At 45.2% G+C, this 27,955-nt stretch overlaps 1 protein-coding gene across 2 annotated transcripts in view; it reads right to left on the bottom strand.

Annotated features, from left to right (window-relative positions):
• LOC143804781 (pecanex-like protein 2) overlaps positions 1–27,955 on the bottom strand; it is a 1,087,275-nt gene that overhangs the window by 639,763 nt on the left and 419,557 nt on the right. For both annotated transcript variants that reach the window (XM_077283212.1, XM_077283213.1), the window contains exons 10-11: positions 27,342–27,495; positions 12,761–12,793 (exon numbers count right to left, since the gene is read on the bottom strand). In XM_077283212.1, coding sequence (XP_077139327.1) covers positions 12,761–12,793; positions 27,342–27,495 — 187 coding nt within the window. The remainder of the gene's footprint in view (positions 1–12,760; positions 12,794–27,341; positions 27,496–27,955) is intronic.

Raw genomic sequence — 27,955 nt, 5'->3', positions numbered from 1 at the left:
GGAGGAAATTTTCAGCCCGGGGTTAAATATTTGGCCTTACAGGAAAGTCATGAACCTGCAAAGGATGAACCTTGACATATTTCCAAGCAAAACCCATTTTGGTTTCATTTTAATGTGTTTTTTGTGGCCCCGGGAAAAATGGCATGAATCACGGGAAAAAATTGCTTAAAGCTGTGAACTAGCAGTCAGGAATGCTTCCAGGAGTGATCCCCATGATATACCTGTGTCATGTAAGCAGTGTTTCCATCATTTTCAGATGTTTTTAGACCTTAAATGGACCCCCGAGGGGGGATCATGGTAAAAATACTCGGGTCTCCCATAGACTTATATTGGGCTCGTTGTTCTGGCCGAGTTTTTCTTTTCCAGAAAAATTATTTTTAACCCCCAGTTTTGTATTTTCCCAAGGGTAAAAGAAGAAATTGGACACCAAAAGTTGTTGTCCAATTTGTCCTGAGAACGCTGATAGCCCATATGTAGGGGGGAACCACCGTTTGAGCGCATGGCAGAGCTCGGAAGGAAAGGAGCGCCGTTTGAAATGCAGACTTAGATGGATTGGTCTGCAGGCATCATGTTGCGTTTGCAGAGCTCCTGATGTACCTAAACAGTAGAAACTCCCCATATTGGAAACTAGACCACCCTAGGAACTTATCTAGATGTGCTGTGAGAACTTTGAACCCCCAAGTGTTTCACTACAGTTTATAAAGCAGAGCCATGAAAATAAAAAATAAAAATTTTCCCACAAAAATGATTTTTTAGCCCCCAAATTTTTATTTTCCCAAGGATAACCAGAGAAATTGGCCCCCATGAGTTGTTGTCCAATTTGTCCTGAGTACACTGATACCCCATACCCCTGTTTTGGCGCACGGGAGAGCTCGGAAGGGAAGGAGCACTGTTTAACTTTTTCAACGCAGAATTGGCTGCAATTGAGATCGGATGCCATGTCGCGTTTGGAGAGCCCCTGATGTGCCTAAACAGTGGAAACCCCCCAATTCTTACTGAAACCCTAACAAAAACACACCCCTAACGCTAATCCCAACCCTAACCATAACTCTAACCACACCCATAACCTGAACATGCCCCTAACCCTAATCCCAAACACACCCCTAACTCCAACACACGCCTAATCCTAATCCCAACCCTAACCACACCCATAACTCCAACACACCCCTAACCCTAAACCCAACCATAACCCTAACAGCCCTAACCCTGACACACCCCTAACCCTAATCCCAACCGTAAATGTAATCCAAACCCTAACTTTAGCCCCAACCCTAACTTTAGCCCCAACCCTAACCCTAACATTAGACCCAACCCTAACTGTAGCCCCAACCCTAACTGTAGCCCCAACCCTAACTGTAGCCCTATCCCTAATGTTAGACCCAACACTAACCCTAACTTTAGTCCCAACCCTAACCCTAACTTTAGCCCCAACCCTAACTTTAGCTCCAACCCTAACCCTAACTTTAGCCCCAACCCTAACTTTAACCCTAACCCTAACTTTAGCCCTAACCCTAACTGTAGCCCCAACCCTAACTGTAGCCCTATCCCTAATGTTAGACCCAACACTAACCCTAACTTTAGTCCCAACCCTAACCCTAACTTTAGCCCCAACCCTAACTTTAGCTCCAACCCTAACCCTAACTTTAGCCCCAACCCTAACTTTAACCCTAACCCTAACTTTAGCCCTAACCCTAACTGTAGCCCCAACCCTAACTGTAGCCCTAAGCCTAACTTTAGCCCCAACCCTAACCCTAACTTTAGCCCCAACCATAACCCTAACTTTAGCCCTAACCCTAACCCTAACGGGAAGATGGAAATAAAAACATTTTTTTTATTTTATTATTTTTCCCTAAGAGGGTGATGAAGGGGGGGGGTTGATTTACTTTTATAGCGGGTTTTTTAACTGATTTTTATGATTGGCAGTTGTCACAAACTAAAAGACGCTTTTTATTGCAAAAATGTTTTTGCGTCTCCACATTTTGAGAGCTATAATTTTTCCATATTTTGGCCCACAGAGTCATGTGAGGTCTTGTTTTTTGCAGGACGAGTTGACGTTTTTATTGGTACCATTTTTGGACACATGACATTTTTTGATCGCTTTTTATTCCGATTTATATGAGGAAGAATGACCAAAAACCAGCTATTTGTGAATTTCTTTTTTTTTTTGGGGGGGGGCGTTTATACTGTTCCACATTTGATAAAATTGATAAAGCAGTTTTATTCTTTGGGTCAGTATGATTACAGCAATACCTCATTTATATCTTTTTTATGTTTTGGCGCTTTTATACGATAAAAACTATTTTATAGAAAAAATAATTATTTTTGCATCGTTTTATTCTATGACTATAACTTTTTTATTTTTTCGCTGATGATCCTGCATGTGACTCATTTTTTGCGGGACAAGATGACGTTTTCAGTGGTACCATGGTTATTTATATCCATCTTTTTGATCGCGTGTTATTCCACTTTTTGTTTGGAGGTATGATAATAAAGCGTTGGGTTTTTTTTACGGTGTTCACTGAAGGGGTTAACTAGTGAGACAGTTTTATAGGTCGGGTCGTTACGGACGCGGCGATACTAAATATGTGTACTTTTATTTTTTTTATTATTATTTAGATAAAGAAATGTATTTTTTGGGACAATATCCTTTTTTTCATTATTTAGATTTTTTTTTTTTTTTACACACGTACATTTTTTTTTTTGTTTTACTTTGTCCCAGTGTGGGACATCACAGTATAGTGTCAGATCGCTGATCTGACACTTTTCAAAGCCCTGTGTCAGGCAGTGCTCCAGGCTTGCCGATGCCTTCTCTGAGCAGGCGATTGCAAGCCACCTCTCGGCCATTTTGGATCCGGGGCCTGCAAGGAGGAGGACGTAGGAGACCCTCTGAACAACATGATACTTCCCTATGCCGCCAAAACGCCGCGATCATGTTTGATCACAGTGTTCGGGGGTTAATGGGCTGGGAGCGGTTCGTGACCGCACCTGGCACATAGTGCCGGATGTCAGCTGTAAATAATCAGCTGACACACGGCAGCGATCGGCCACGCTCCCCCCGTGAGCGCGGCTGATCGCCTATGACGTACTATCCCCTCCTTGGGAATTAAGGCATTTAGGCATTCTTCATTTAGGCATTCTTATCTACATACCAAGCGATGGTATGATTAAGACTCGGGAGAGTCGAAACGTCATGTTCTGTTACTAGATTTGATCACCTTTCCTTATGTTTGTAGAAATTGCTCCCATGTGTTACTTATATTGAGTTATGTTGAATAAACTCACACTATTTTGCACAATTAACCACTAGAGTGTGCGGTGTCTCTCAAATAATAAAAGAAGACTCTCCACACAGGTCGGGACCTCAGCAAAGGGGAGAGAAGTGATTTTTATTTTCTGATGAGCAAACTCTGAACATTGCCTGTTTGGGGTCGGTGTGGTTGAACCCGATCAGGCAATGTTCGATACGAACCCTGAGCTTTCCAGATTGGGCTTGCTCATCACTAGATACAGTATGATATGTAATGGATGACAAAAAGAAGCCATTAAGTGTAACACCACTAGTACATGACAGTAAAATGATGGTCACTTGTCTTAGATCAGGGGTGTCAAACTCATATTCACCAAGGGCCACACCAATTTAATGGTTGTCCCCAAAGGGTCATTTGTTACTGAAAGACCTGATGCACACAACCGAGTCCCGTCCAGAACATGCATTTTATCTCTGCACAGAGCAGTGCATGCCCCTGTATAAGGCATGTCACGGTGGATCAGCTCTTTACCAGGTGCTGTCATATCTTCCCTGGATCTCACTGAAACCATGGAGAGCTATGGCTGCAGCTTCCACTCACTTGTCATTGTCATTGACAAGTTGCTGATAAACAGCTGGTTCAATGCAGAATACAACTGGACCCTATTCTTGGCCTAATATGAGGAATGGGCATCTATAGAAAAAGGGATCCTGAGGTGAGATTACCACTTTTATCTGCTGCTCCATTCTTTCGTATACTGGCAGTGTTCTGTGAGGGCTAGTCCCAAAACCCCCCTTCTGAAGACCTGATAGAGGTTCTGTAGAAGCTGGTTAACCACCACCTTAGTTCAGCAAAGCCAATATCTCAGTTAATAATTAACCCTGTAGTCAGTCAACAATCCCCCTGCTTCCATACATAGCCATACATAGCCTGCATTAAAGGGGTATTCTCATGCCACACAGCAAAATAAGGCAACATGCTTTCAGCAATCATGTTGCGGTAAGCATGTTGCCGATCTTCTCCTCCTAGTACTTACCTAGAGGTCTTCTTCTCATCTTTGCCTGATCTCCTGGCTGTGTAGGCTGGCGATCGCCATGCTGGATCCGCAGGCCACCACGAGTCCTCTCCTTCTTCCCTGCGTCCTCTTCTTCTGCCTGCGCAGCAGTGCCTTGATGATAGGAGAGGCATCCTGCCCTCTGGATTGACTGATGAATGGGGCAGGAGTGACGTCATGTCAGTGAGCGGCCTGGAGACATTCGGCCTCACTCCCACGGCATTCATCATGCTTCATGGATCAGTGATCCAGGCAAGATGAAAAGACAGCCAGAAGCAGGAGAAGACATCATGGGGAACCACTAGACTGCAGTCCGTGACCCAAGGAGCTGCAGCTGTGACAGGTAAGTATGTCAGGTTTTTTTTGTTCTAGGGTGATAATACTCCTTTAAGGCCAGCTAAAAGAGACACTGAGTGAGCTGCTGAAATGGCAGCCACAGGAATCCCCAGCAATTGGGGTCCTGTATATTTTACCCCCAGGTATGTTCAGCCCTAGATGTTTTGTTCCCTGCATGTTGATCCCAAAAGTTGAGGGTGAAACATCTGGGGTCAAAATGTTTGGTGTTGTGAATTTGGATTCTGGGCTCCCCCGGTGGCCGCTTGTGGAATTGGACTTGTCATCCTCTTTCCTGTTTCACCTGGTTCCATCAGTAGTGGGTGTCGCTATTTAAGCTCATTTCTCTGGTGGTTTCTTGCCGGTCAACAATGTTATCTGATGCCTCTCAGTGCTTGTTCCTGCTTCTAGACAACTACTAGATAAGTTGGACTTTTGTCCATGTTTTGTTTTGCCTATTTGTTCCAGTTCACAGCTGAAGTTTTGTTACTGTGTCTGGAAAGCTCTCGTTGATCAGGGATTGCTACTCTGGCGTAATGAGTTAATGCCAGAGTTTAAGGTAATCTCTGGATGGTGTTTTGTTAGTGTTTTTCTGCTGACCATGAAAGTATACTATCTGTCTTCTGCTATCTAGTAAGCGGACCTCAAATTTGCTAAGACTATTTTCCTGCTGCGTTTGTTGTTTCATCTGAACTCACCGTCATTATATGTGGGGGGCTACTGTCTTCTTTGGAATATTTCTCTAGAGGTGAGCCAGGTCTTATATTTCCCTCTGCTAGCTATTTAGGTCTTAGGCCAGAGCTGGGCATCTAGCGATAAATAGGAAATGCTACCTGGCTATTTCTAGTTGCGCGGCAGGCTTAGTTCATGGTCAGTATAGTTCCATCTTCCGAGAGCTTGTCCCTCTATAGGCTTGCTATGATCTCTGCCTGCAGAGATCATGACAGTTTGACCGGCCAATAAAGTGTTAAAGACCCAGGTTGAGAAAGGAGAGTTATAAGAAGTCTGCTGGAATTTTTTTTTTTTTTTTTTTTTTTTTCCTTCAGTCTGCCTTGCTGCAGTCTTTTTTCTCTCTCTCCTCCTAATCTCTGTATGCTCTGTGTGCACCTGACAATAATGGATCTCCAGAGTGTAACTGTGGGTTTGAATAATCTCATCACGAAAGTACAAAATTTACAAGATTTTGTGGTACATGCTCCGGTATCTGAGCCGAGAATTCCTTTGCCGGAGTTCTTTACAGGGAACAGAGCTAGCTTCCAGAATTTCCGAAATAATTGTAAGCTTTATTTGTCCCTGAAGTCTCGTTCAGCTGGAGACCCTGCTCAGCAGGTTAGGATTGTGATTTCCTTGCTCAGGGGTGACCCTCAAGATTGGGCCTTCTCATTGCCAGCAGGGGATCCTGCGTTACGCGATGTAGATGCGTTTTTTCTGGCCTTGGGCTTGCTTTATGAGGAACCTCATTTGGAACTTCAGGCAGAAAAAACTTTGATGGCACTATCTCAGGGGCAAGACGAAGCTGAAGTTTTCTGCCAAAAATTCCGTAAATGGTCTGTGCTTACTCAGTGGAATGAGTGCGCCTTGGCGGCAACTTTCAGAGAAGGTCTCTCTGATGCCGTTAAGGATGTTATGGTGGGGTTCCCTTTGCCTGCAGGTCTGAATGAGTCCATGACAATGGCTATTCAGATTGATAGGCGTCTGCGGGAGCGCAAACCGGTGCACCATCTGGCGGTGTCTATGGAAAAGACGCCAGAAAGTATGCAGTGTGATAGAATTCTGTCCAGGAGCGAGCGACAGAATTTTAGACGGAAGAATGGATTGTGTTTCTATTGTGGGGATTCTACTCATGTTATATCAGCATGCTCTAGGCGTACAAAGAAGCTTGATAAGTCTGTTTCCATTGGCACCATTCAGTCTAAGTTTATTTTGTCTGTAACCCTGATTTGCTCTTTGTCATCCATTGCCACGGACGCCTATGTTGACTCTGGCGCCGCTCTGAGTCTTATGGATTGGTCCTTTGCCAATCGTTGTGGTTTTGATTTAGAGCCTTTGGAGACTCTTATTCCTCTGAAGGGGATTGACTCCACCCCATTGGCTAATAATAAACCACAATACTGGACACAAGTAACCATGCGTATCAATCCGGATCACCAGGAGATCATTCGTTTCCTGGTGCTGTATAATTTACATGACGATTTGGTACTGGGATTGCCATGGTTGCAGTCTCACAACCCAGTCTTGGACTGGAGAGCAATGTCTGTGTTGAGCTGGGGATGTAAGGGTATTCATGGGGACGTACCTTTGGTTTCTATTTCGTCGTCCATTCCCTCTGAAGTCCCTGAGTTCCTCTCTGATTATCAAGACGTCTTTGACGAACCCAAGCTTGGGTCGTTACCTCCGCACCGTGAGTGCGATTGTGCCATAGATTTGATACCGGGTTGTAAATATCCAAAGGGTCGTTTGTTTAATTTGTCTGTGCCGGAACATGCTGCTATGCGGGAATATATAAAGGAGTCTTTGGAAAAGGGACATATTCGTCCATCTTCTTCTCCCTTGGGAGCTGGGTTTTTCTTTGTCTCAAAAAAAGACGGCTCTTTGAGACCATGTATTGATTATCGGCTTCTGAATAAGATCACTGTTAAGTATCAATACCCATTGCCATTGCTTACTGATTTGTTTGCTCGTATAGAGGGTGCTAAGTGGTTCTCTAAAATTGATCTTCGTGGGGCGTATAATTTGGTGCGGATCAGGCAGGGGGATGAGTGGAAGACCGCATTTAATACGCCCGAGGGCCACTTTGAGTATTTGGTCATGCCTTTTGGTCTTTCTAATGCCCCTTCAGTTTTCCAGTCTTTTATGCATGATATTTTCCGCGATTTTCTGGATAAATTTATGATAATATATCTGGATGATATTCTGATTTTTTCTGATGACTGGGACTCTCATGTCCAGCAGGTCAGGAGAGTTTTTCAGGTTCTGCGGTCTAATTCTTTATGTGTGAAGGGGTCTAAGTGCGTTTTTGGGGTCCAGAAAATTTCCTTTTTGGGGTATATTTTTTCTCCCTCTTCCATTGAGATGGATCCCGTCAAGGTACAAGCTATTTGTGACTGGACTCAGCCCTCCTCTCTTAAGGGTCTTCAGAGATTTTTGGGCTTTGCCAACTTTTACCGCCGATTTATTGCTGGTTTTTCGGATGTCGTTAAACCACTGACTGATTTGACCAGACAAGGCGCTGATGTTGCTAATTGGTCCCCTCATGCTGTAGAGGCCTTTCAGGAGCTTAAGCGCCGTTTTGCCTCTGCCCCTGTGTTGCGTCAGCCTGATGTGAATCTGCCTTTTCAGGTTGAGGTTGACGCTTCGGAGATCGGAGCTGGGGCAGTGTTGTCGCAGAAAGGTTCCGACTGCTCCGTCATTAGGCCTTGTGCCTTCTTTTCTCGCAAATTTTCGCCCGCAGAGCGGAATTATGATGTTGGGAATCGGGAGCTTTTGGCCATGAAGTGGGCGTTTGAGGAGTGGCGCCATTGGCTCGAGGGGGCTAGGCATCAGGTGGTGGATCTTGATCTTGTTCGTGCCTTCCATAGGGCTCATCCTGGTCGCCCTGGTGGATCTGGTGAGGGTTCGGTGCCCCCTCCTTGAGGGGGGGGTACTGTTGTGAATTTGGATTCTGGGCTGCCCCGGTGGCCGCTTGTGGAATTGGACTTGTCATCCTCTTTCCTGTTTCACCTGGTTCCATCAGTAGTGGGTGTCGCTATTTAAGCTCATTTCTCTGGTGGTTTCTTGCCGGTCAACAATGTTATCTGATGCCTCTCAGTGCTTGTTCCTGCTTCTAGACAACTACTAGATAAGTTGGACTTTTGTCCATGTTTTGTTTTGCCTATTTGTTCCAGTTCACAGCTGAAGTTTTGTTACTGTGTCTGGAAAGCTCTCGTTGATCAGGGATTGCTACTCTGGCGTAATGAGTTAATGCCAGAGTTTAAGGTAATCTCTGGATGGTGTTTTGTTAGTGTTTTTCTGCTGACCATGAAAGTATACTATCTGTCTTCTGCTATCTAGTAAGCGGACCTCAAATTTGCTAAGACTATTTTCCTGCTGCGTTTGTTGTTTCATCTGAACTCACCGTCATTATATGTGGGGGGCTACTGTCTTCTTTGGAATATTTCTCTAGAGGTGAGCCAGGTCTTATATTTCCCTCTGCTAGCTATTTAGGTCTTAGGCCAGAGCTGGGCATCTAGCGATAAATAGGAAATGCTACCTGGCTATTTCTAGTTGCGCGGCAGGCTTAGTTCATGGTCAGTATAGTTCCATCTTCCGAGAGCTTGTCCCTCTATAGGCTTGCTATGATCTCTGCCTGCAGAGATCATGACAGTTTGGAGCAAGACATCAGATGGAGACACATCCAGGGACCAAATGCTGTAGGAGAAACAATTAGGGGCGAACTGCTGGGGGCAAACTGCTGGGGGTGAAACATTGATGATGGACAGGAATTCATGAACCACAAGGGTACAAACATCCGGGGGCGAACTGCTGGGGGCGAAATGGGTGAACTGCTGGGGGCGAAATGTGCGGGGGCGAAACATTGATGACGGACTGGAATTCATGAACCACAAGGGTACAAGCATCCGGGGGTGAACTGCTGGGAGCAAAATGTGCGGGGGTGAAATGTGCAGGGAACTGCCTGGGGTGAAATGGGTGAACTACTGGGGGTGAAATGTGCAGGGGCATAATGTACCCAGGGAAGAACTGCTGGGGGAGAACTGCTGGGGGTGAAACGTGCGGGGGCGAAATGTACCCAGGGGTGAACTGCTGGGGGTGAACTGCTGGGGGTGAAGTGTGCGGGGGCAAAATGTACCCAGGGGCGAACTGCTGGGGGCGAAATGTACCCAGGGGCGAACTGCTGGGGGCGAACTGCTGAGGGCGAACTGCTGAGGGAGAATTGCTGGGGCGAAACATCCAAATCCCGTATTTAAGAGGTTAAACGACTGTGGCTGATACAGGAAGATGTCAGTTATAGCTTCAGGATTATCACATGTAGGGGGAGGCTTGTCTCTTATATCACATGTCAGTAAAAAGACGTATTGGTGGTCACTAAGGGGTTAAAATCATTTCTATATTTATGTGCTCTTTATACTTCTTTTCTCTATATAAACTTTTAGTTTGTGCATTGCTTGAGCTCTTAAAATAGAGATTGTAAATGCTGATTTAAAGGGAACCTGTCACCCCGTTTTTTGAAGATGAGCTAAAAATAGCGTTAAATAGGGGCAGAGCTGGGCGTTACATTAGTGTCTTTTGTGTGCCTTTATTACCCACCTATGCTGCTGAAATACCTTTGTAAAGTCGCCATTTTCTGCTGTCACTCACGCTGGTCTGGTCCTATGGGTGTGGTGACAGCGCTGTTTCTCCCCCAGATCAGGCTCATCATTCCGTTGGTGGCGTAGTGGTGTGCGCATGTCCAACAGAGAATATCCACTGCCCAGGAGATGAAAAAGAGCGCGATCTGCGCTATTCAGCCGTTTACCGGTGGGCGCGGCCATCTTTCCTGTGGCCGCGCATGCGCAGATGGAGCGCTCGGCTGCCCGGGGCTTCAGGAAAATGGCCACGCCCACCGGTGTCACCACGCCCATAGGACCAGACCAGCATGAGTGACAGCAGAAAACGGCGACTTTACAAAGGTATTTCAGCAGCATAGGTGGGTAATAAAGGCACACAAAAGACACTAATGTAACGCCCAGCTCTGCCCCTATTTAACGCTTTTTTTTAGCTCATCTTCAAAAAACGGGGTGACAGGTTCCCTTTAAAGCTGACCGCCGCACATAATCTAGCAAGCTTTAGTGGCCCCGTGCCTCTCTAATGCTGCTAAGGCAAAGTTGCCTTTGCTTGCTGCATCGGTGATCGCTCAGGTCGGACCAGCAGTCTTACCATGGTGCTGTTCCAAACTTTCAATCTTCAAGAGTGCACTGGCACTCTGGCACAATTAGGAAGCTGCAGAGTGATGCGCGTCTGAAGATTTAACATGAGAATAACCTTTAACTTATTTGCAACTTTCTCCAGTATTCTCCTCTCCATTTTAAATAATGTATAATAAGATCGACACCCCACAACCAGCTGTTCCGGGTGCCTGGCAGGATGTGATCAGTTCCAAGATGGAACAGCATAGCTCCGTCCACTGTATAGTGGCCATATCAGGGTACTGCAGACCCATGTTTATTCTTTCTAATGGAGGTGTATGTGTTTGCGTGCGGCTGTGGACACTATATGTACAGTTGAGAGAGCTATACTGTTCTGCTCTTCAACTGATCACATCCAACTGCGGGGTACCCAGGTGACACTCCCCCACTGGTCTGATATTTATGATCTATTCTAAGCATAGGCCGTTAATATAAAAGTAACAGACTATCACTTTCACATTAAAGGGACTGTCAGCAAAGAATGACTGCTGAAACCAAGTACAGGCGCTCAGTGCTTCATGGTGTTGACAATCATTTATATACACCTTCTCAACTGCTTGATTTCCATCTATCTCTGCTCTATGATGCCAGAGCTGTCAATCAAAAAAGAGATGGAGGGATAGTGGGAAAACAAAGTGGGAATATGTACTTAAATGTTATGATGACCTGGTGGTTAGGAGCACTAGGAATGACCTGATGAGCAAACTAGTAATACAGGACAAGCTCTGGGAAGTGGGAGCTTTGCTGACAGCAACCCCTAAACCTATCACAACAACTAGAAATAGCTGTGGAGCGTACCTGACTCTGCCTAGACGCCTCTTCACAGCCTAAGAGCTAACTACCCCTAAAGATAGAAAATAAGGCCTAACTTGCCTCAGAGAAATTCCCCAAAGAAATAGGCAGCCCCCCACACGTATTGACTGTGAGTTAAGATGGAAGTCACAAACACAGGAATAAAAATAGATTTCAGCAAAGGAGGCCAGACTTAACTAAACAGACTTGAGGATAGAAAAGGTATCTTTGCGGTCAGCATAAAAAACTACCAAAAAACCACGCAGAGTGTGCAAAAGAGACCCCACACCGACTCACGGCGTGGAGGTGCCACTCTGCATCCCAGAGCTTCCAGCTAGCCAGGCAGAATCATGATAGCAAGCTGGAAAAGAAAACAGTGGTAAACAAATAAGCTAGCAGGGACTTAGCTTTTGCTGGAGTAGACAGGTCATCTGAAAGATCCAAGAGCAAACTGAACCAGTACTAGGACATTGACAGCTGGCATCAAGTAACGATCTAAGTGGAGTTAAATAGAGCAGCCAGCCTAGGACTAAACGAGGTCAGCTGAGGACAGAACCTCAGAACCAGCAGCTCCACTCACAGCCACCAGAGGGAGTCCATGGACAGAACTCACCGAAGTACCATTCATAACCACCGGAGGGAGTTCGAGAACAGAATTCACAACACTTAAATATTTGGGCCAGCCTTAATGCACTGAAAAAACTCTACTTTGTTTAAATAGTCATTAATATTTGTAACAAGAAAAAAAATATGGACATAAAAAGAAGCAACAAAAAACTTTACTTGATGGTTAAATTGTGCACTCCAACTTTTTATGGACTTTAAGGGTATGTGTACACGTTGCGGATTTGGCTGTGGATTTTTCTGCACAGATTACCTGCGGATTTACCTCGGATTTTGTGCAGAATTTGCCTGCGTTTTTACACCTGTGGATTCCTATAAAGGAATAGGTGTAAAATGCTACGGAATCTGCACAAAGAATTGACATGCTGCAAAAAATAAACCGCAGCGTTTCCGCACGGAATTTTCCGCAGCATGTGCACTGCGGATTTGGTTTTCCATAGGTTTACATGCTACTGTAAAATGCACGGAAAACTGCTGCTGATCCGCAGCATCTAATCCGCAACGTGTGCACATACCCTTAAGAAAACAAATATTTATAGGTAGGCTTTTTTGTGTAAATCACTTATATTAGCTATATTTCCTAAAAATGGCATTTGTGCATGTTATAGAAAAGATTTAAACTTTAATTTGCGGAAATTTTATTTACTTTTTATTTAAAGTGATTGTTCATTATTGGACAAGCCATTTAACAAGATCATATAAAGATATAGTAACTGAAGATGTAGTTTACGTGACAAAATACAATTTCTCTACAGTCTCCAACTTACATGAACTGGTGATGCTGGATCTGGCTGCACACTCTAAGAAGGAAAGGAAAAAAAAATCCCATTAGTTTTATATTATTGTCAACATTGATGGGGTGAAACTATAAAAATCATTTATTTATTATATGAAATGTATGATCAGCCCTGCAAACATATACCATGATCTTTTTTACTTCAATGAAGTTTGTACTGCGCCCGCCTGACATATACAGTACAAACACATCCAGGGGAAGGGAGGACGGGGCTCCAATCTGAGATGGCAAAAGGATGAGATGCAGAGAGTCATGTGATTGCTCGCTGCACACTTGCCAAATCTTCTGGATTTAATGGCAGTCACCCAATTTTAGGCTCCCATCAACTGGTCACCACAACTATTAATTTGGTCTGTGATTTTCCCGGAATCAGCACTGCTGTGATAACTACAGTGTGAGTCCTCTGGAGGAGAAATGAGTTACAATAGAACTGAATTATAAACATGTAGAAAGAAACCACAGGAGAACTAAGCAGAGGAGGACATGACTTTGGGAGGGGTGGACCTTTAACTTTTGCAGCTTTGTTTGTATAGAGGTCTAGACTTTAAACAAGAGTGATGTTACTGAGAGGAGCGTGGGGCTTATATAGAGGAGGTAACTCTCTGTCTGTTTCTCTGCCTTTCTCTCTCACAGGATGAACTGGAGGAAACATGTCTGTAGGGTCAGGGAGTATAATACTGGGGTTATCACTAGAGATAAATTAATATGTTTGGAAAACAATCGCCAATTCAGCACGAATAAGCACATTTGGATTTGTGATGGGAAACACAAGCATTTTATTTTTAAATTGGAAACAGTAAAATTCAATAAAAGAACAGGAAAATAATTGCGTTGCCATTAAAATATGTTAAAGTAGATGATTGATAGATAGATAGATAGATAGACAGATAGATAGATAAAAGGCCGTAAAATCAGCACTACAGTAAACTCACAGCATAACCCTACCGAGAGAATAGATAGATTACATACAGATAAAGAGAGAATACATGGATTACATACAGTAGATACACATAAAATAGATAGATGTACATGTATTTAATTATTAAAAGATTATTTTTCTGAAAAAAAAATGGCCTAATTTTCTTAACCAGCAGAGGGAAAGCAGAGGGCTGGGGGCAGATGTTTATAGCCTGGGAAGGGGGTAATACCCATGCAGGGTATTAATATCAGCTCACAGCTGTATACTTGGCCTTTTCTGGTTAATAAAAAGGTGGACACCCCCAAAAAAATGATGTAGGGTCCCCCTAGAATTAATAACCAGCAAACGCTATGCAGACAGCTGTGGGCTGATCTTAATAGCCTAGGAATGGGTCTTGGATATGGCCTCGTTTCGCTCTTCCCACTGGCCCTGTAGCGGTGGCAAGTGGGCTAATAGTTGGGGGCGTTGATGTCACCTTTGTATTGACAGGTGACATCAAACCCAGAAGTTAGTAATGAAGAGGCGTTTATAAGATCCCTGTAACAGCAATGTTGTGGGACACATGCTGGTGTAATGCCGGTATGGCACAACGGAAGAAATAGTGGCGACTGGGGACAGAGTACCATGGAACGACCGCCGCCATCAGGTTGTGGAAAGCTTCTGTCTCAACGAGCCTAAAAGGCAACATTTCGAGCACAAGCAGAAGTGAAATGTTACAATTTAGGACTGTGGCCTGTGGGGTGTTGGCTGGGTATTTCCGCTTGCGTTCCAAAGACTGGGGTATAGACAACTGAAGGCTGTGCTGGGACAAGGACGTGGACGAGCTTGATGATGGTGATGCTTGACTGTGGGCAACAACAGGTGCAGGGCTAGAGGCATCTTGACATGCACGGTGAACTGGGGATTGGCTTCTACGCAAAACAGTGGAAGTAAGCAGTGGTGTCACCTGCAGACAGTGTTCCTGGAGACTGGGGTTCAGCCCACAAAGTCGGGTGCTTTGCTGCTATGTGTCTGACCATGCTGGTGGTGGTCAGGCTGGTTGTTTTTCTACCCCTGCTGATGCGGGCATGACAGGTGCTGCAAATGGCCTTTTTGGGGTTATCGGTAGTCTTTAAAAAATAACCAGACTCTGGAAGATCTAACAGTTGGAATGGCAACTTCACTCATGTTGGCAGTACAGGAAATGGATGCACGCTTTCAGTCTGTGGCCACCACACTGCTTCTTCCTGCCTGTTGGGGAGATATGCCTCCTTCCCAATGTGTGCTGCTGTCCTCGCTATGCATGTCCTCCTGCCAGGTTGGGTCAGTCACTATGTCATCCACCACCTCGTCTTCCACATCCACACCCTACTCCTCCTCCTGACTTTCTGGCAATTGTGTCTCATCATCGTCCACCTCTTGTGACACTTTCCCACCATTGCCTTCATGTGACCGAGGCTGGTCAAAGCTTTTGGCAGCTCAACATGCGATCTCATCTGTCCCCACTTCAAGTTGACCAGCCGAGAGTCCAGAATCTTGAAATGGAAAACTGAACAGCCCTTCAGAGTGTCCAAGTGTGGGATCAGTTGTCTCAGGGCACTCGACAAGGTGGGAGGAAGGAGGATCAGGGTGTGGAATATCCGGGCCACACTCACGGCTACTCAGACTTGACCATGTGGAAGACATGGTGGTGGTGGTGGTGGCTAAGTGACTGGAAGCATTCTCTGCTATCCAACCAACAACCGTTTCACACTGCTCTGGCTTCAATAGTGGTGTGCTGCAGTCCCCTAGAAACTGGGACAGGAAGTTCGAGCGAGAAGATGTGGATCTTTGTTGTGGCCCACTTTCACCTTGGCCACGGCATCGTCCTCTGCATGCACCATCAGCATCATGTCCTCTTCCCCGTCCCTTTCCCCTTGCCTTGCCCATTTTAAGTGGATTACTGCACTATTTCAAAATCTCAACACAAATGTATTTATTTGGAGCTAAATGATATCTGATCAGTATGCCTGCAAAGCTACGATTTCACAAACACCAGGCCTCAGCCTGACATAACAGACTGTATTCAATTTTTTTGGTCTTTTTGGTGAATTTAAAACCCCCCAAAAAAGAGTGGCACAAGGTTAGCACACAGAACTATGCTACGAATGCCTGCTGAAATATGATTTTTCTAAACCAGATACAACAGAACTCAGCCTGACATAACAGACTGTATTAACTTTTTTTAGGGTTTTGTATAATTAAAAAAAAAAAAAAAAAAAGAACAAGGCTAGCAGACAGAACTATGAAACTTATGCCTGTCAAGCTACGATTTTTCCACAGATACAACAGGCCTCTGTCTAACATAACAGACTGTCTTAAATGTTTTGGGGGTTTTTGTAGAATTTTTTAAAATGCAAAATAGTAATGTATATAAGTAGAGTAACAGACAGCAAAAACAGTGGAAAACCGGCCTAAAATTCCTCAAACTTGGAGCACGCAGATATATGAGGCCTGTCAAGGATATACAACACTGCCAAATATGTGGCCTGTATTTTTTTAAATGCAAAATAGTGCTGTATATGAGTAGAGTCACAGACAGGAAAAAACTGGACTAATGGCTTAAAATTGCCCAAACTTGGAGCACGCTGATATATGAGGCCTGTCACGGAAATACAACACTGCCAAATATGTGGCCTGTATTTTTTTTTAGGCAAAATAGTGTATGTAGGTAGAAAATCAGACACTAAAACAGTGGAAAACCGGCCTAAAATTCCCAAACTTGGAGCACGCAGATATATGAGGCCTGTCACAGAATTACCACTCTGCCAAATATGTGGCCTGTATTTTTTTTAAATGCAAAATAGTGCTGTATATAAGTAGAGTCACAGACAGGAAAAAACTGGACTAATGGCTTAAGATGCCCAAAATTGGAGCACTCAGATATATGAGGCCTGTCACATAAATACCACACTGCCAAATATGTGGCCTGTATTTTTTTAATGCAAAATAGTGCTGTATACAAGTAGTGTCACAGACAGGAACAACTGGACTAATGGCTTAGGCTTCTTTTACACTTCCGTCGGTACAGGGCCGTCGCTAAGCGTCGGCGCGACGTACCGACGGACGTTGTGAAAATTCGGCACAATGTGGGCAGCGGATGCAGTTTTTCAATGCATCCGCTGCCCATTCTAAAGTCCCGGGGAGGAGGGGGCGGAGTTCCGGCCGCGCATGCACGGTAGGAAATGCAGGACCCGATGTACGAAAAAACTTTCCTTGAACGTTTTTTCGTGACGACGGTCCGCCAAAACACGATGCATACAGTGCACGATGGACACGACGTATGGCCATACGTCGTGATCCGTTGGCAATACAAGTCTATGGGAAAAAAACGCATCCTGCGGGCACATTTGCAGGATGCGTTTTTTTCCCAAAACGACACATTGCGACAGAGGCCAAACAACGCAAGTGTGAAAGTAGCCTTAGGCACGACGTACCGACGGACGTTGTGAAAATTTGGCACAACGTGGGCAGCGGATGCAGTTTTTCAACGCATCCGCTGCCCATTCTAAAGTCCCGGGGAGGAGGGGGCGGAGTTCTGGCCGCACATGCGCGGTAGGAAATGCAGGACCCGACGTACAAAAAAACATTCCCTTGAACGTTTTTTTGTGACGACGGTCAGCCAAAACAGGACGCATCCAGTGCACGATGGACGCGATGTATGGCCATACGTCGCGATCCGTCGGCAATACGGCAAGTCTATGGGAAAAAATTGGATCCTGCTTCACATTTGCAGGATGCGTTTTTTTTCCCAAAACGACTCATTGTGACGGAGGCCAAATGACGCAAGTGTGAAAGTAGCCTTAAAATGCCCAAACTTAGAGCACGCCAATATATGAGGCCTGTCACAGAAATACCACACTGCCAAATATGTGGCCTGTATTTTTTTAAATACAAAATAGTGCTGTATATAAGTAGAGTCACAGACAGGAAAAAACTGGACTAATGGCTTAAAATGCCCAAGCTTGGAGCACGCAGATATATGAGGCCTGTCACGGAAATACAACACTGCCAAATATGTGGCCTGTATTTTTTTTATGCAAAATAGTGCTGTATATAAGTAGAGTAACAGACAATGTAAAACCGGCCTAAATTGCCCAAACTTGGAGCATGCAGATATGAGTCCTTTTTTGTTTTTTGGTGAATTTAAAACAACAACAAAAAAGAGTGGCACAAGGCTACCACACAGAACTATGCTACTGCGGAAACTTGATTTTTCAAAAACAGATACACCAGGACTCAGTCTGACTTAACAGACTGTATTAATGCATTTTTTGCTTTTTGGTGAATGTAAACAGACAAAATTTGACCAAGGCTAGCACACAGAACTATGCTACGTATGCCTTCGGAAATACGATTTTTCCAAAAATGAAACACCAGCTCTCAGCCTGACGTAACAGACTGTATTAATTTTTTTTTGGGGGGGGTTCTGGGTGAATTTATAAAATAAATAAATAAATAGTAGAACAAGGCTAGCACACACAACTATGCTACATATGCCTGACAAACTATGATTTTTAAACAGATGCACCAGGCCTCAGTCTGACATAACAGACTGTATTTTTTTTTTTGGGGGGGGGTGAATTTTTGGAAAAAAGAAAAAACAAATTCAAACTGCAACTAGGTATATAGTAAATAAGCAGCAGCAGACAGTTATGGAGCTTTGGGAGAGATGCATTGGAAGCTATGTACACACATACAGTGCCTGCAGGCCTTGCACTGATGTGGATATGCCGTGCCCTGCCTACCTAGCGCTGCAATCTTGGGACCCACGAATTAGCCCTAAAAAGGACTGTTGGTTTCTGAGGAGTTGTGGAATTAACAGTTGCAGATCTACACTAACTATAAAAAGCACGATTCTAACCCTATCTCGGCAGCAGCTCTCCCTACTCTCGCTGAATCCGGAGATGAATGCGGCGAGCAGGGCGGCGCCAGGTCTCCTATACTCGGAATGATGCTGTGCGGCCAAGCCAATCACTGCACGACCACAACAAAGATGGCTGCGGCATTTCATGACCTGGAAGACAATTCCTGCAGCGTGATTGAGTCTCTAAAGTCCGCCAAAAATGCTGGGTGAAGACACCAGTTACCACCGAATAATCCCGGAAATGCTCGGTGCTTGCTGAGTACACCGAGTACACTGATACTCGGGCGAGTAACGAGTAGTGGCGAGTAGGGTTGAGCGACCTTTACTTTTATAGGATCGGGTCGGGTTTCAGGCTGCCGGAAAGAAGCAGGGCGTTTCCGAGGGTGAGTATATACCTAATAGGAATATACTCACCCTCGGCTTCGTTCCGGCAGCCTTCCTTCCTAAGAATCAGCCCTTCCAGGACCTTCGGTGACGTCACGGTGACGTCGCGGCTTGTGATTGGTCGCGCGAGCGGTCACATGGGCGGCCGCGCGACCAATCACAAGCCGCGACGTCACCGCGACGTCACCGCAAGGTCCTGGAAGGCTGATTCTAAGGAAGGAAGGTTCCCGGTTAGTACCAGGGCCGTCAGAGGGTAAGTATAGTGATATTTTTTATTTTAACTCTTTATTTTACACTTAAATCTGAATTCCGATACCAATTCCCGATATCTTAAACATATCGGGAATCGGTATCGGAATTCCGATTCCAGATTCAGAAGATCGCCGACTTCATGGCCGACCCCACACAGGGGTCGGGTCGGGTTTCATGAAACCCGACTTTGCCAAAAGTCGGCGACTTCTGAAAATTGCCGACTCGTTTCGCTCAACCCTAGTGGCGAGCACCTTGCTAATCACTAATGCTTAGACTTTTTCCAGCAGATTTTGACACTCGCTGCATGAAAGTTTATGCTAGCATGAAATCATATAGCTATTTCAATCCAAGATTGTTATTGTTTTTCCACAATACAAGGCTATGATAATTTGTAGATTTCACTACAATTTGATGTATTGATCAGAAGTAGTATTTTAAAAGGGGCTTCCCATATCTTGATTTCATATCTCTTAGATTAGCAGTCACTTTCTAATCAGTGAGTCTGAACTAAGGGTACCATCTCACAAAACGATTTACCAACGATCACGACCAGCGATACGACCTGGCCGTGATCGTTGGTAAGTCGTTGTGTGATCGCTGGGGAGCTGTCACACAGACAGCTCTCCAGCGACCAACGATGCCAAGGTCCCCGGGTAACCAGGATAAACATCGGGTTACTAAGCTGTTATGACCCCAATGGCGAGGGTCTCAGAGATATCAGCAAGTCTGCGAAGTACAAAAATCCAGCTCATAGGGCAGTGGTAACTGGGTTGACCATATATCTACTCCTAACGCCAACACTAGAAGTAGCCGGGGAACATGCCTACGTTGGTCGCTAGATGTCTCGCGCCAGCCGGAGAGCTAACTACCCCTAGAAGAGGAAAACAAAGACCTCTCTTGCCTCCAGAGAAAAGACCCCAAAAGTTGGATACAAGCCCCCCACAAATAATAACGGTGAGGTAAGAGGAAATGACAAACACAGAGATGAACTAGGTTTAGCAAAGAGAGGCCCACTTGCTAATAGCAGAATGTAGTAAGATAACTTATATGGTCAACAAAAACCCTATCAAAATCCACGCTGGAGATTCAAGAACCCCCGTACCGTCTAACGGCCCGGGGGGAGAACACCAGCCACCCTAGAGCTTCCAGCAAGGTCAGGATACAGATTATATACAAGCTGGACAAAAAATGCAAACAAAAACGAATAGCAAAAAGCAAGAAAGCAGACTTAGCTTAATCAAACAGGAACCAGGATCAGTAGACAAGAGCACTACAGATTAGCTCTGATATCAACGTTGCCAGGCATTGAACTGAAGGTCCAGGGAGCTTATTGTTGTGAATTTGCTTTTTGCTCCCTCTAGTGGTTACTAGTTTTTTGACTCTGGTTTTTCTGTCATTCCTTTTATCCGCACCTGGGTCGTTAGTTAGGGGTGTTGCTATATAAGCTCCCTGGACCTTCAGTTCAATGCCTGGCAACGTAGTTATCAGAGCTAGTCTGCTGTGCTCTTGTCTACTGATCCTGGTTCCAGTTATATCAGCTAAGTCTGCCTTTTGCTTTTTGCTATTTGTTTTGGTTTTGTATTTTTGTCCAGCTTGTTCCAAATCTATATCCTGACCTTTGCTGGAAGCTCTAGGGGGCTGGTGTTCTCCCCCCGGACCGTTAGACGGTTCGGGGGTTCTTGAATTTCCAGTGTGGATTTTGATAGGGTTTTTGTTGACCATATAAGTTACCTTTCTTTATTCTGCTATCAGTAAGCGGGCCTCTCTGTGCTAAACCTGATTCATTTCTGTGTTTGTCATTTCCTCTTACCTCACCGTCATTATTTGTGGGGGGCTTCTATCCAGCTTTGGGGTCCCCTTCTCTGGAGGCAAGAAAGGTCTTTGTTTTCCTCTACTAGGGGTAGCTAGATTCTCCGGCTGGCGCGTGTCATCTAGAATCAACGTAGGAATGATCCCCGGCTACTTCTAGTGTTGGCGTTAGGAGTAGATATATGGTCAACCCAGTTACCACTGCCCTATGAGCTGGATTTTTGTATTCTGCAGACTCCCACGTTCCTCTGAGACCCTCGCCATTGGGGTCATAACAGTTTGCCAGGCCAGTATTAAATGTTTAATGCATTGCAGAAGAGGGATTATAAGAAAGAAGATTCTGAGTTTTTTTTTTTTCTTCTTCCCCTTTACCTCAGAGTGGCTATGCTTGCTGCAGACATGAATGTCCAGACCTTGATTACAAGTGTGGACCAGCTGGCTACTCGTGTGCAGGGCATACAAGACTATGTTATCAGAAATCCTAGGTCAGAACCTAAAATACCGATTCCTGAACTGTTTTCCGGAGACAGGTTTAAGTTTAGGAATTTCGTGAATAATTGTAAATTGTTTTTGTCCCTGAGACCCTGTTCATCTGGAGATTCTGCTCAGCAAGTAAAAATTGTGATTTCGTTCTTACGGGGCGACCCTCAGGATTGGGCTTTTTCGCTGGCGCCAGGAGATCCGGCATTGGCTGATCTTGATGCGTTTTTTCTGGCGCTCGGTTTACTTTATGAGGAACCCAATCTTGAGATTCAGGCAGAAAAGGCCTTGCTGGCTATGTCTCAGGGGCAGGACGAGGCTGAAGTGTATTGCCAAAAATTTCGGAAATGGTCCGTGCTGACACATTGGAACGAGTGTGCACTGGCCGCTAATTTTAGAAATGGCCTTTCTGAAGCCATTAAGAATGTTATGGTGGGTTTTCCCATTCCCACAGGTCTGAATGATACTATGGCACTGGCTATTCAAATTGACCGGCGGTTGCGGGAGCGCAAAACCGCAAATTCCCTCATGGTGTTGTCTGAACAGACACCTAATTCGGTGCAATGTGATAGAAAAACCGCAAATTCCCTCATGGTGTTGTCTGAACAGACACCTGATTTAATGCAATGTGATAGAATCCTGACTAGAAATGAGCGGAAAATTCATAGACGCCGGAATGGCTTGTGCTACTACTGTGGTGATTCTACACATGTTATCTCAGCATGCTCTAAACGTATAGCTAAGGTTGTTAGTCCTGTCACCGTTGGTAATTTGCAACCTAAATTTATTCTGTCTGTAACTTTGATTTGCTCACTGTCATCTTATCCTGTCATGGCGTTTGTAGATTCAGGTGCTGCCCTGAGTCTCATGGATCTCTCATTTGCTAAGCGCTGTGGTTTTGCTCTTGAACCATTGGAAAATCCTATTCCTCTTAGGGGTATTGATGCTACACCATTGGCAGCAAATAAACCGCAGTATTGGACACAGGTTACCATGTGCATGACTCCTGAACACCGCGAGGTGATACGTTTCCTGGTTTTACATAAAATGCATGATTTGGTTGTTTTAGGGCTGCCATGGTTACAGACCCATAATCCAGTCCTGGACTGGAAGGCTATGTCAGTCTCAAGTTGGGGCTGTCGTGGTATTCATGGGGATTCCCTGCCTGTGTCTATTGCTTCTTCTACGCCTTCGGAAGTTCCGGAGTATTTGTCTGATTATCAGGATGTCTTCAGTGAGTCTGAGTCCAGTGCACTGCCTCCTCATAGGGACTGTGACTGTGCTATAGATTTGATCCCAGGCAGTAAGTTTCCTAAGGGAAGACTGTTTAATCTGTCGGTACCTGAACATACCGCTATGCGTTCATATATCAAGGAGTCTCTGGAGAAAGGACATATTCGTCCGTCTTCTTCCCCTCTTGGTGCGGGATTCTTTTTTGTGGCAAAAAAGGACGGATCTTTGAGACCTTGTATTGATTATCGGCTTTTAAATAAGATCACTGTCAAATTTCAGTATCCTTTACCGCTGTTGTCTGACTTGTTTGCCCGGATTAAGGGTGCCAAGTGGTTCACCAAGATAGACCTTCGTGGTGCGTACAACCTTGTGCGCATTAAGCAAGGTGATGAATGGAAAACCGCATTCAATACGCCCGAAGGTCATTTTGAGTACTTGGTGATGCCTTTTGGGCTCTCCAATGCGCCTTCAGTTTTTCAGTCCTTTATGCATGACATTTTCCGGAAGTATCTGGATACATTTTTGATTGTTTATCTGGATGATATTTTGTTTTTTTCTGATAATTGGGATTCGCATGTGGAGCAGGTCAGGTTGGTCTTTAAAATTTTGCGTGAAAATTCTTTGTTTGTCAAGGGCTCAAAGTGTCTCTTTGGTGTACAGAAGGTTCCCTTTTTGGGGTTCATTTTTTCCCCTTCTGCTGTGGAGATGGACCCAGTCAAGGTCCGAGCTATTTTTGATTGGACTCAGCCCTCGTCAGTTAATAGTCTTCAGAAGTTCTTGGGCTTCGCTAACTTCTACCGTCGTTTTATTGCTAATTTTTCTAGCATTGTGAAACCTTTGACGGATATGACCAAGAAGGGCTCCGATGTAGCTAACTGGGCTCCTGCTGCCGTGGAGGCTTTCCAGGAGTTGAAACGCCGGTTTACTTCGGCGCCTGTTTTGTGCCAGCCTGACGTCTCACTTCCCTTTCAGGTTGAGGTGGATGCTTCGGAGATTGGGGCAGGGGCCGTTTTGTCGCAGAGGGGCCCTGGTTGCTCTGTTATGAAACCTTGTGCCTTTTTCTCTAGGAAGTTTTCGCCTGCCGAGCGAAATTATGATGTGGGCAATCGGGAGTTGTTGGCCATGAAATGGGCATTTGAGGAGTGGCGTCATTGGCTCGAGGGTGCTAAGCATCGTGTGGTGGTCTTGACTGATCACAAAAATCTGATGTATCTCGAGTCTGCTAAACGCCTTAATCCGAGACAGGCCCGCTGGTCATTGTTTTTCTCCCGCTTTGATTTTGTTGTCTCGTATTTACCAGGTTCAAAGAATGTGAAGGCCGATGCTCTTTCTAGGAGCTTTGTGCCTGATGCTCCTGGAGTCGCTGATCCTGTTGGTATTCTTAAAGATGGAGTTATCTTGTCAGCTATTTCTCCGGATCTGCGACGTGTGTTGCAGAGATTTCAGGCTGATAGGCCTGAGTCTTGTCCACCTGACAGACTGTTTGTCCCGGATAAGTGGACCAGCAGAGTCAGTTCCGAGGTTCATTCCTCGGTGTTGGCAGGTCACCCGGGAATTTTTGGCACCAGAGATCTGGTGGCCAGATCCTTTTGGTGGCCTTCCTTGTCAAGGGATGTGCGGTCATTTGTGCAGTCCTGTGGGACTTGTGCTCGAGCTAAGCCTTGCTGTTCTCGTGCCAGCGGTTTGCTCTTGCCCTTGCCTGTCCCGAAGAGACCTTGGACACATATCTCCATGGATTTCATTTCTGATCTTCCGCTATCTCAGGGCATGTCCGTTATCTGGGTGATATGTGATCGCTTCTCCAAGATGGTCCATTTGGTTCCTTTGCCTAAGCTGCCTTCCTCTTCCGATCTGGTTCCTGTGTTTTTCCAGAACGTGGTTCGTTTGCACGGCATCCCTGAGAATATTGTGTCAGACAGAGGATCCCAGTTCGTTTCCAGGTTCTGGCGATCCTTTTGTAGTAGGATGGGCATTGATTTGTCGTTTTCGTCTGCTTTCCACCCTCAGACTAATGGACAGATGGAGCGAACCAATCAGACTTTGGAGGCTTATTTGAGGTGTTTTGTCTCTGCTGATCAGGACGATTGGGTGACATTCTTGCCGTTGGCTGAGTTTGCCCTTAATAATCGGGCTAGTTCCGCCACCTTGGTTTCGCCTTTTTTCTGCAACTCTGGTTTCCATCCTCGCTTTTCTTCGGGTCATGTGGAGCCTTCTGACTGTCCTGGGGTGGATTCTGTGGTGGATAGGTTGCAGCAGATCTGGAATCATGTGGTGGACAACTTGAAGTTGTCACAGGAGAAGGCTCAGCGCTTTGCCAACCGCCGCCGCGGTGTGGGTCCCCGACTACGCGTTGGGGATTTGGTATGGCTTTCTTCCCGCTTTGTTCCTATGAAGGTCTCCTCTCCCAAATTTAAACCTCGTTTTATTGGGCCTTACAAGATATTGGAAATCCTTAATCCTGTATCTTTTCGTCTGGATCTTCCTGTGTCGTTTGCTATTCACAATGTATTTCATAGGTCCTTGTTGCGGCGGTACATTGTGCCTGTAGTTCCTTCTGCTGAGCCTCCTGCTCCGGTGTTGGTTGAGGGCGAGTTGGAGTACGTGGTGGAGAAGATCTTGGATTCTCGCCTCTCCAGGCGGAGGCTTCAGTACCTGGTCAAGTGGAAGGGCTATGGTCAGGAGGATAATTCCTGGGTGGTCGCCTCTGATGTTCATGCGGCCGATTTAGTTCGTGCCTTTCATGCCGCTCATCCTGATCGCCCTGGTGGTCGTGGTGAGGGTTCGGTGACCCCTCACTAAGGGGGGGGTACTGTTGTGAATTTGCTTTTTGCTCCCTCTAGTGGTTACTAGTTTTTTGACTCTGGTTTTTCTGTCATTCCTTTTATCCGCACCTGGGTCGTTAGTTAGGGGTGTTGCTATATAAGCTCCCTGGACCTTCAGTTCAATGCCTGGCAACGTAGTTATCAGAGCTAGTCTGCTGTGCTCTTGTCTACTGATCCTGGTTCCAGTTATATCAGCTAAGTCTGCCTTTTGCTTTTTGCTATTTGTTTTGGTTTTGTATTTTTGTCCAGCTTGTTCCAAATCTATATCCTGACCTTTGCTGGAAGCTCTAGGGGGCTGGTGTTCTCCCCCCGGACCGTTAGACGGTTCGGGGGTTCTTGAATTTCCAGTGTGGATTTTGATAGGGTTTTTGTTGACCATATAAGTTACCTTTCTTTATTCTGCTATCAGTAAGCGGGCCTCTCTGTGCTAAACCTGATTCATTTCTGTGTTTGTCATTTCCTCTTACCTCACCGTCATTATTTGTGGGGGGCTTCTATCCAGCTTTGGGGTCCCCTTCTCTGGAGGCAAGAAAGGTCTTTGTTTTCCTCTACTAGGGGTAGCTAGATTCTCCGGCTGGCGCGTGTCATCTAGAATCAACGTAGGAATGATCCCCGGCTACTTCTAGTGTTGGCGTTAGGAGTAGATATATGGTCAACCCAGTTACCACTGCCCTATGAGCTGGATTTTTGTATTCTGCAGACTCCCACGTTCCTCTGAGACCCTCGCCATTGGGGTCATAACAGCTTATATAGCAACACCCCTGACCTAACGACCCAGGTGAGAATACAAGGGATAACAGACATACCCAGAGTAAAATCACTAGTAGCCACTAGTGGGAGCCAAAAGGTAAATTCACAACACTAAGCGCAGGGCCGCGCTTAGTAACCCGATGTTTACCCTGGTTACCATCGTAAATGTAAAAAAAAAAAACAGTACATACTCACATTCCGGTGTCCTTCAGGTCCCTTGCCGTCTGCTTCCTGCACTGACTGAGTGCCAGCCGTAAAGTGAAAGGAGATCACAGCGGTGACGTCACCGCTGTGCTCTGCTTTCACTTTACGGCCGGGAGTCAGTCAGTGCGGGAAGCAGACGGCAAGGGACCTGACGGACACCGGAATGTGAGTATGTACTGTTTGTTTTTTTTTACATTTACGATGGTAACCAGGCTAAACATCGGGTTACTAAGCGCGGCCCTGCGCTTAGTAACCCGATGTTTACCCTGGTTACAAGCGAACGCATCGTTGGATCGGTGTCACACACACCCATCCAACGATGACAGCGGAAAAACCATCGACGAAAGAAAGTTCCAAACGATCTGCTACGACGTACGATTCTCAGCAGGGTCCCTGATCGCTGCTGCATGTCAGACACAGCGATATCGTATGGATATCGCTGGAACATCACGGATCGTACCGTCGTAGCGACAAAAGTGCCACTGTGAGACGGTACCCTTAGAATGAAGGGAATGCAGAGCTGTCAAAGTGTATTGGGATGATGCAGTGCTCTACACAACAAGTTAGCACAAGCACCAATATATTAACGAAAAAGGTGTTTTAGGATTTGTCAGGATCCTGACAGCGCAACACTTACTGAAAAGAGGTTGATGGCATATCCTAGCAAAATGCTCATTGCAGATGTATTACATGAAGTATTACAACTGTTTCAGACGTTTGATTAGAGATTATAAATATCCATGAACATGCTGAAGAAACAACCACAATAATAATGCGTAATCCAGAAAAATATTCAGTATACACATATTCTTACCTTGAGAAGGCAAAACTGGCAGCTAGCAATGACAACACAAAACTGGAATATCCATATATCTCTGAAGACATCTTTTTGCAAAACTGAAAATCCAAAAAATGACACAAAGATGGCTAATAATATGGCTAAAATGTTCTCAACAATGTTTTCTGTTCTGCAAAACAAAACAATAAAAACGAATACACTTATGAGGATATGCCATATATTAAGTTTCATAGCTTATATAAAATAATTAATAAATTGTTGAGTATCTATCCAATAACCAACCATAGCAGCAAATCTACTTTCAGATGAAATGAAAAACATTGATTGCCACATTGCAATGGAACATTCCATTTGCTAGGATATAATAGCTAGAAAATAAAGTTTGTTAGGTGCAGGAAAAATGGGCAAGCATGAGGATCTGAGAGACTCTGACAAAGGCTGGCATGGTGGTGTAAGAAGAGGGACCGGACTGGGGATACCTTTCTTGCACTGGGTCTGGAACTGTCGGGACTGTCGCCTTTGTTGTCTGGGGGAAGGCTTAGACACCTGGACTGACCTTTGCACTTGACAGCAGGGGGCATAGGTAGGCTAAAAAGGGCAGAGCACGCGAAAAGGCAGTCAGACTTGGC

Source organism: Ranitomeya variabilis, chromosome 2 (assembly GCF_051348905.1).
Source record: "Ranitomeya variabilis isolate aRanVar5 chromosome 2, aRanVar5.hap1, whole genome shotgun sequence".
NCBI classification, from domain to species: domain Eukaryota; kingdom Metazoa; phylum Chordata; class Amphibia; order Anura; family Dendrobatidae; genus Ranitomeya; species Ranitomeya variabilis.
This window is presented reverse-complemented; position numbering and strand designations above follow the sequence as displayed.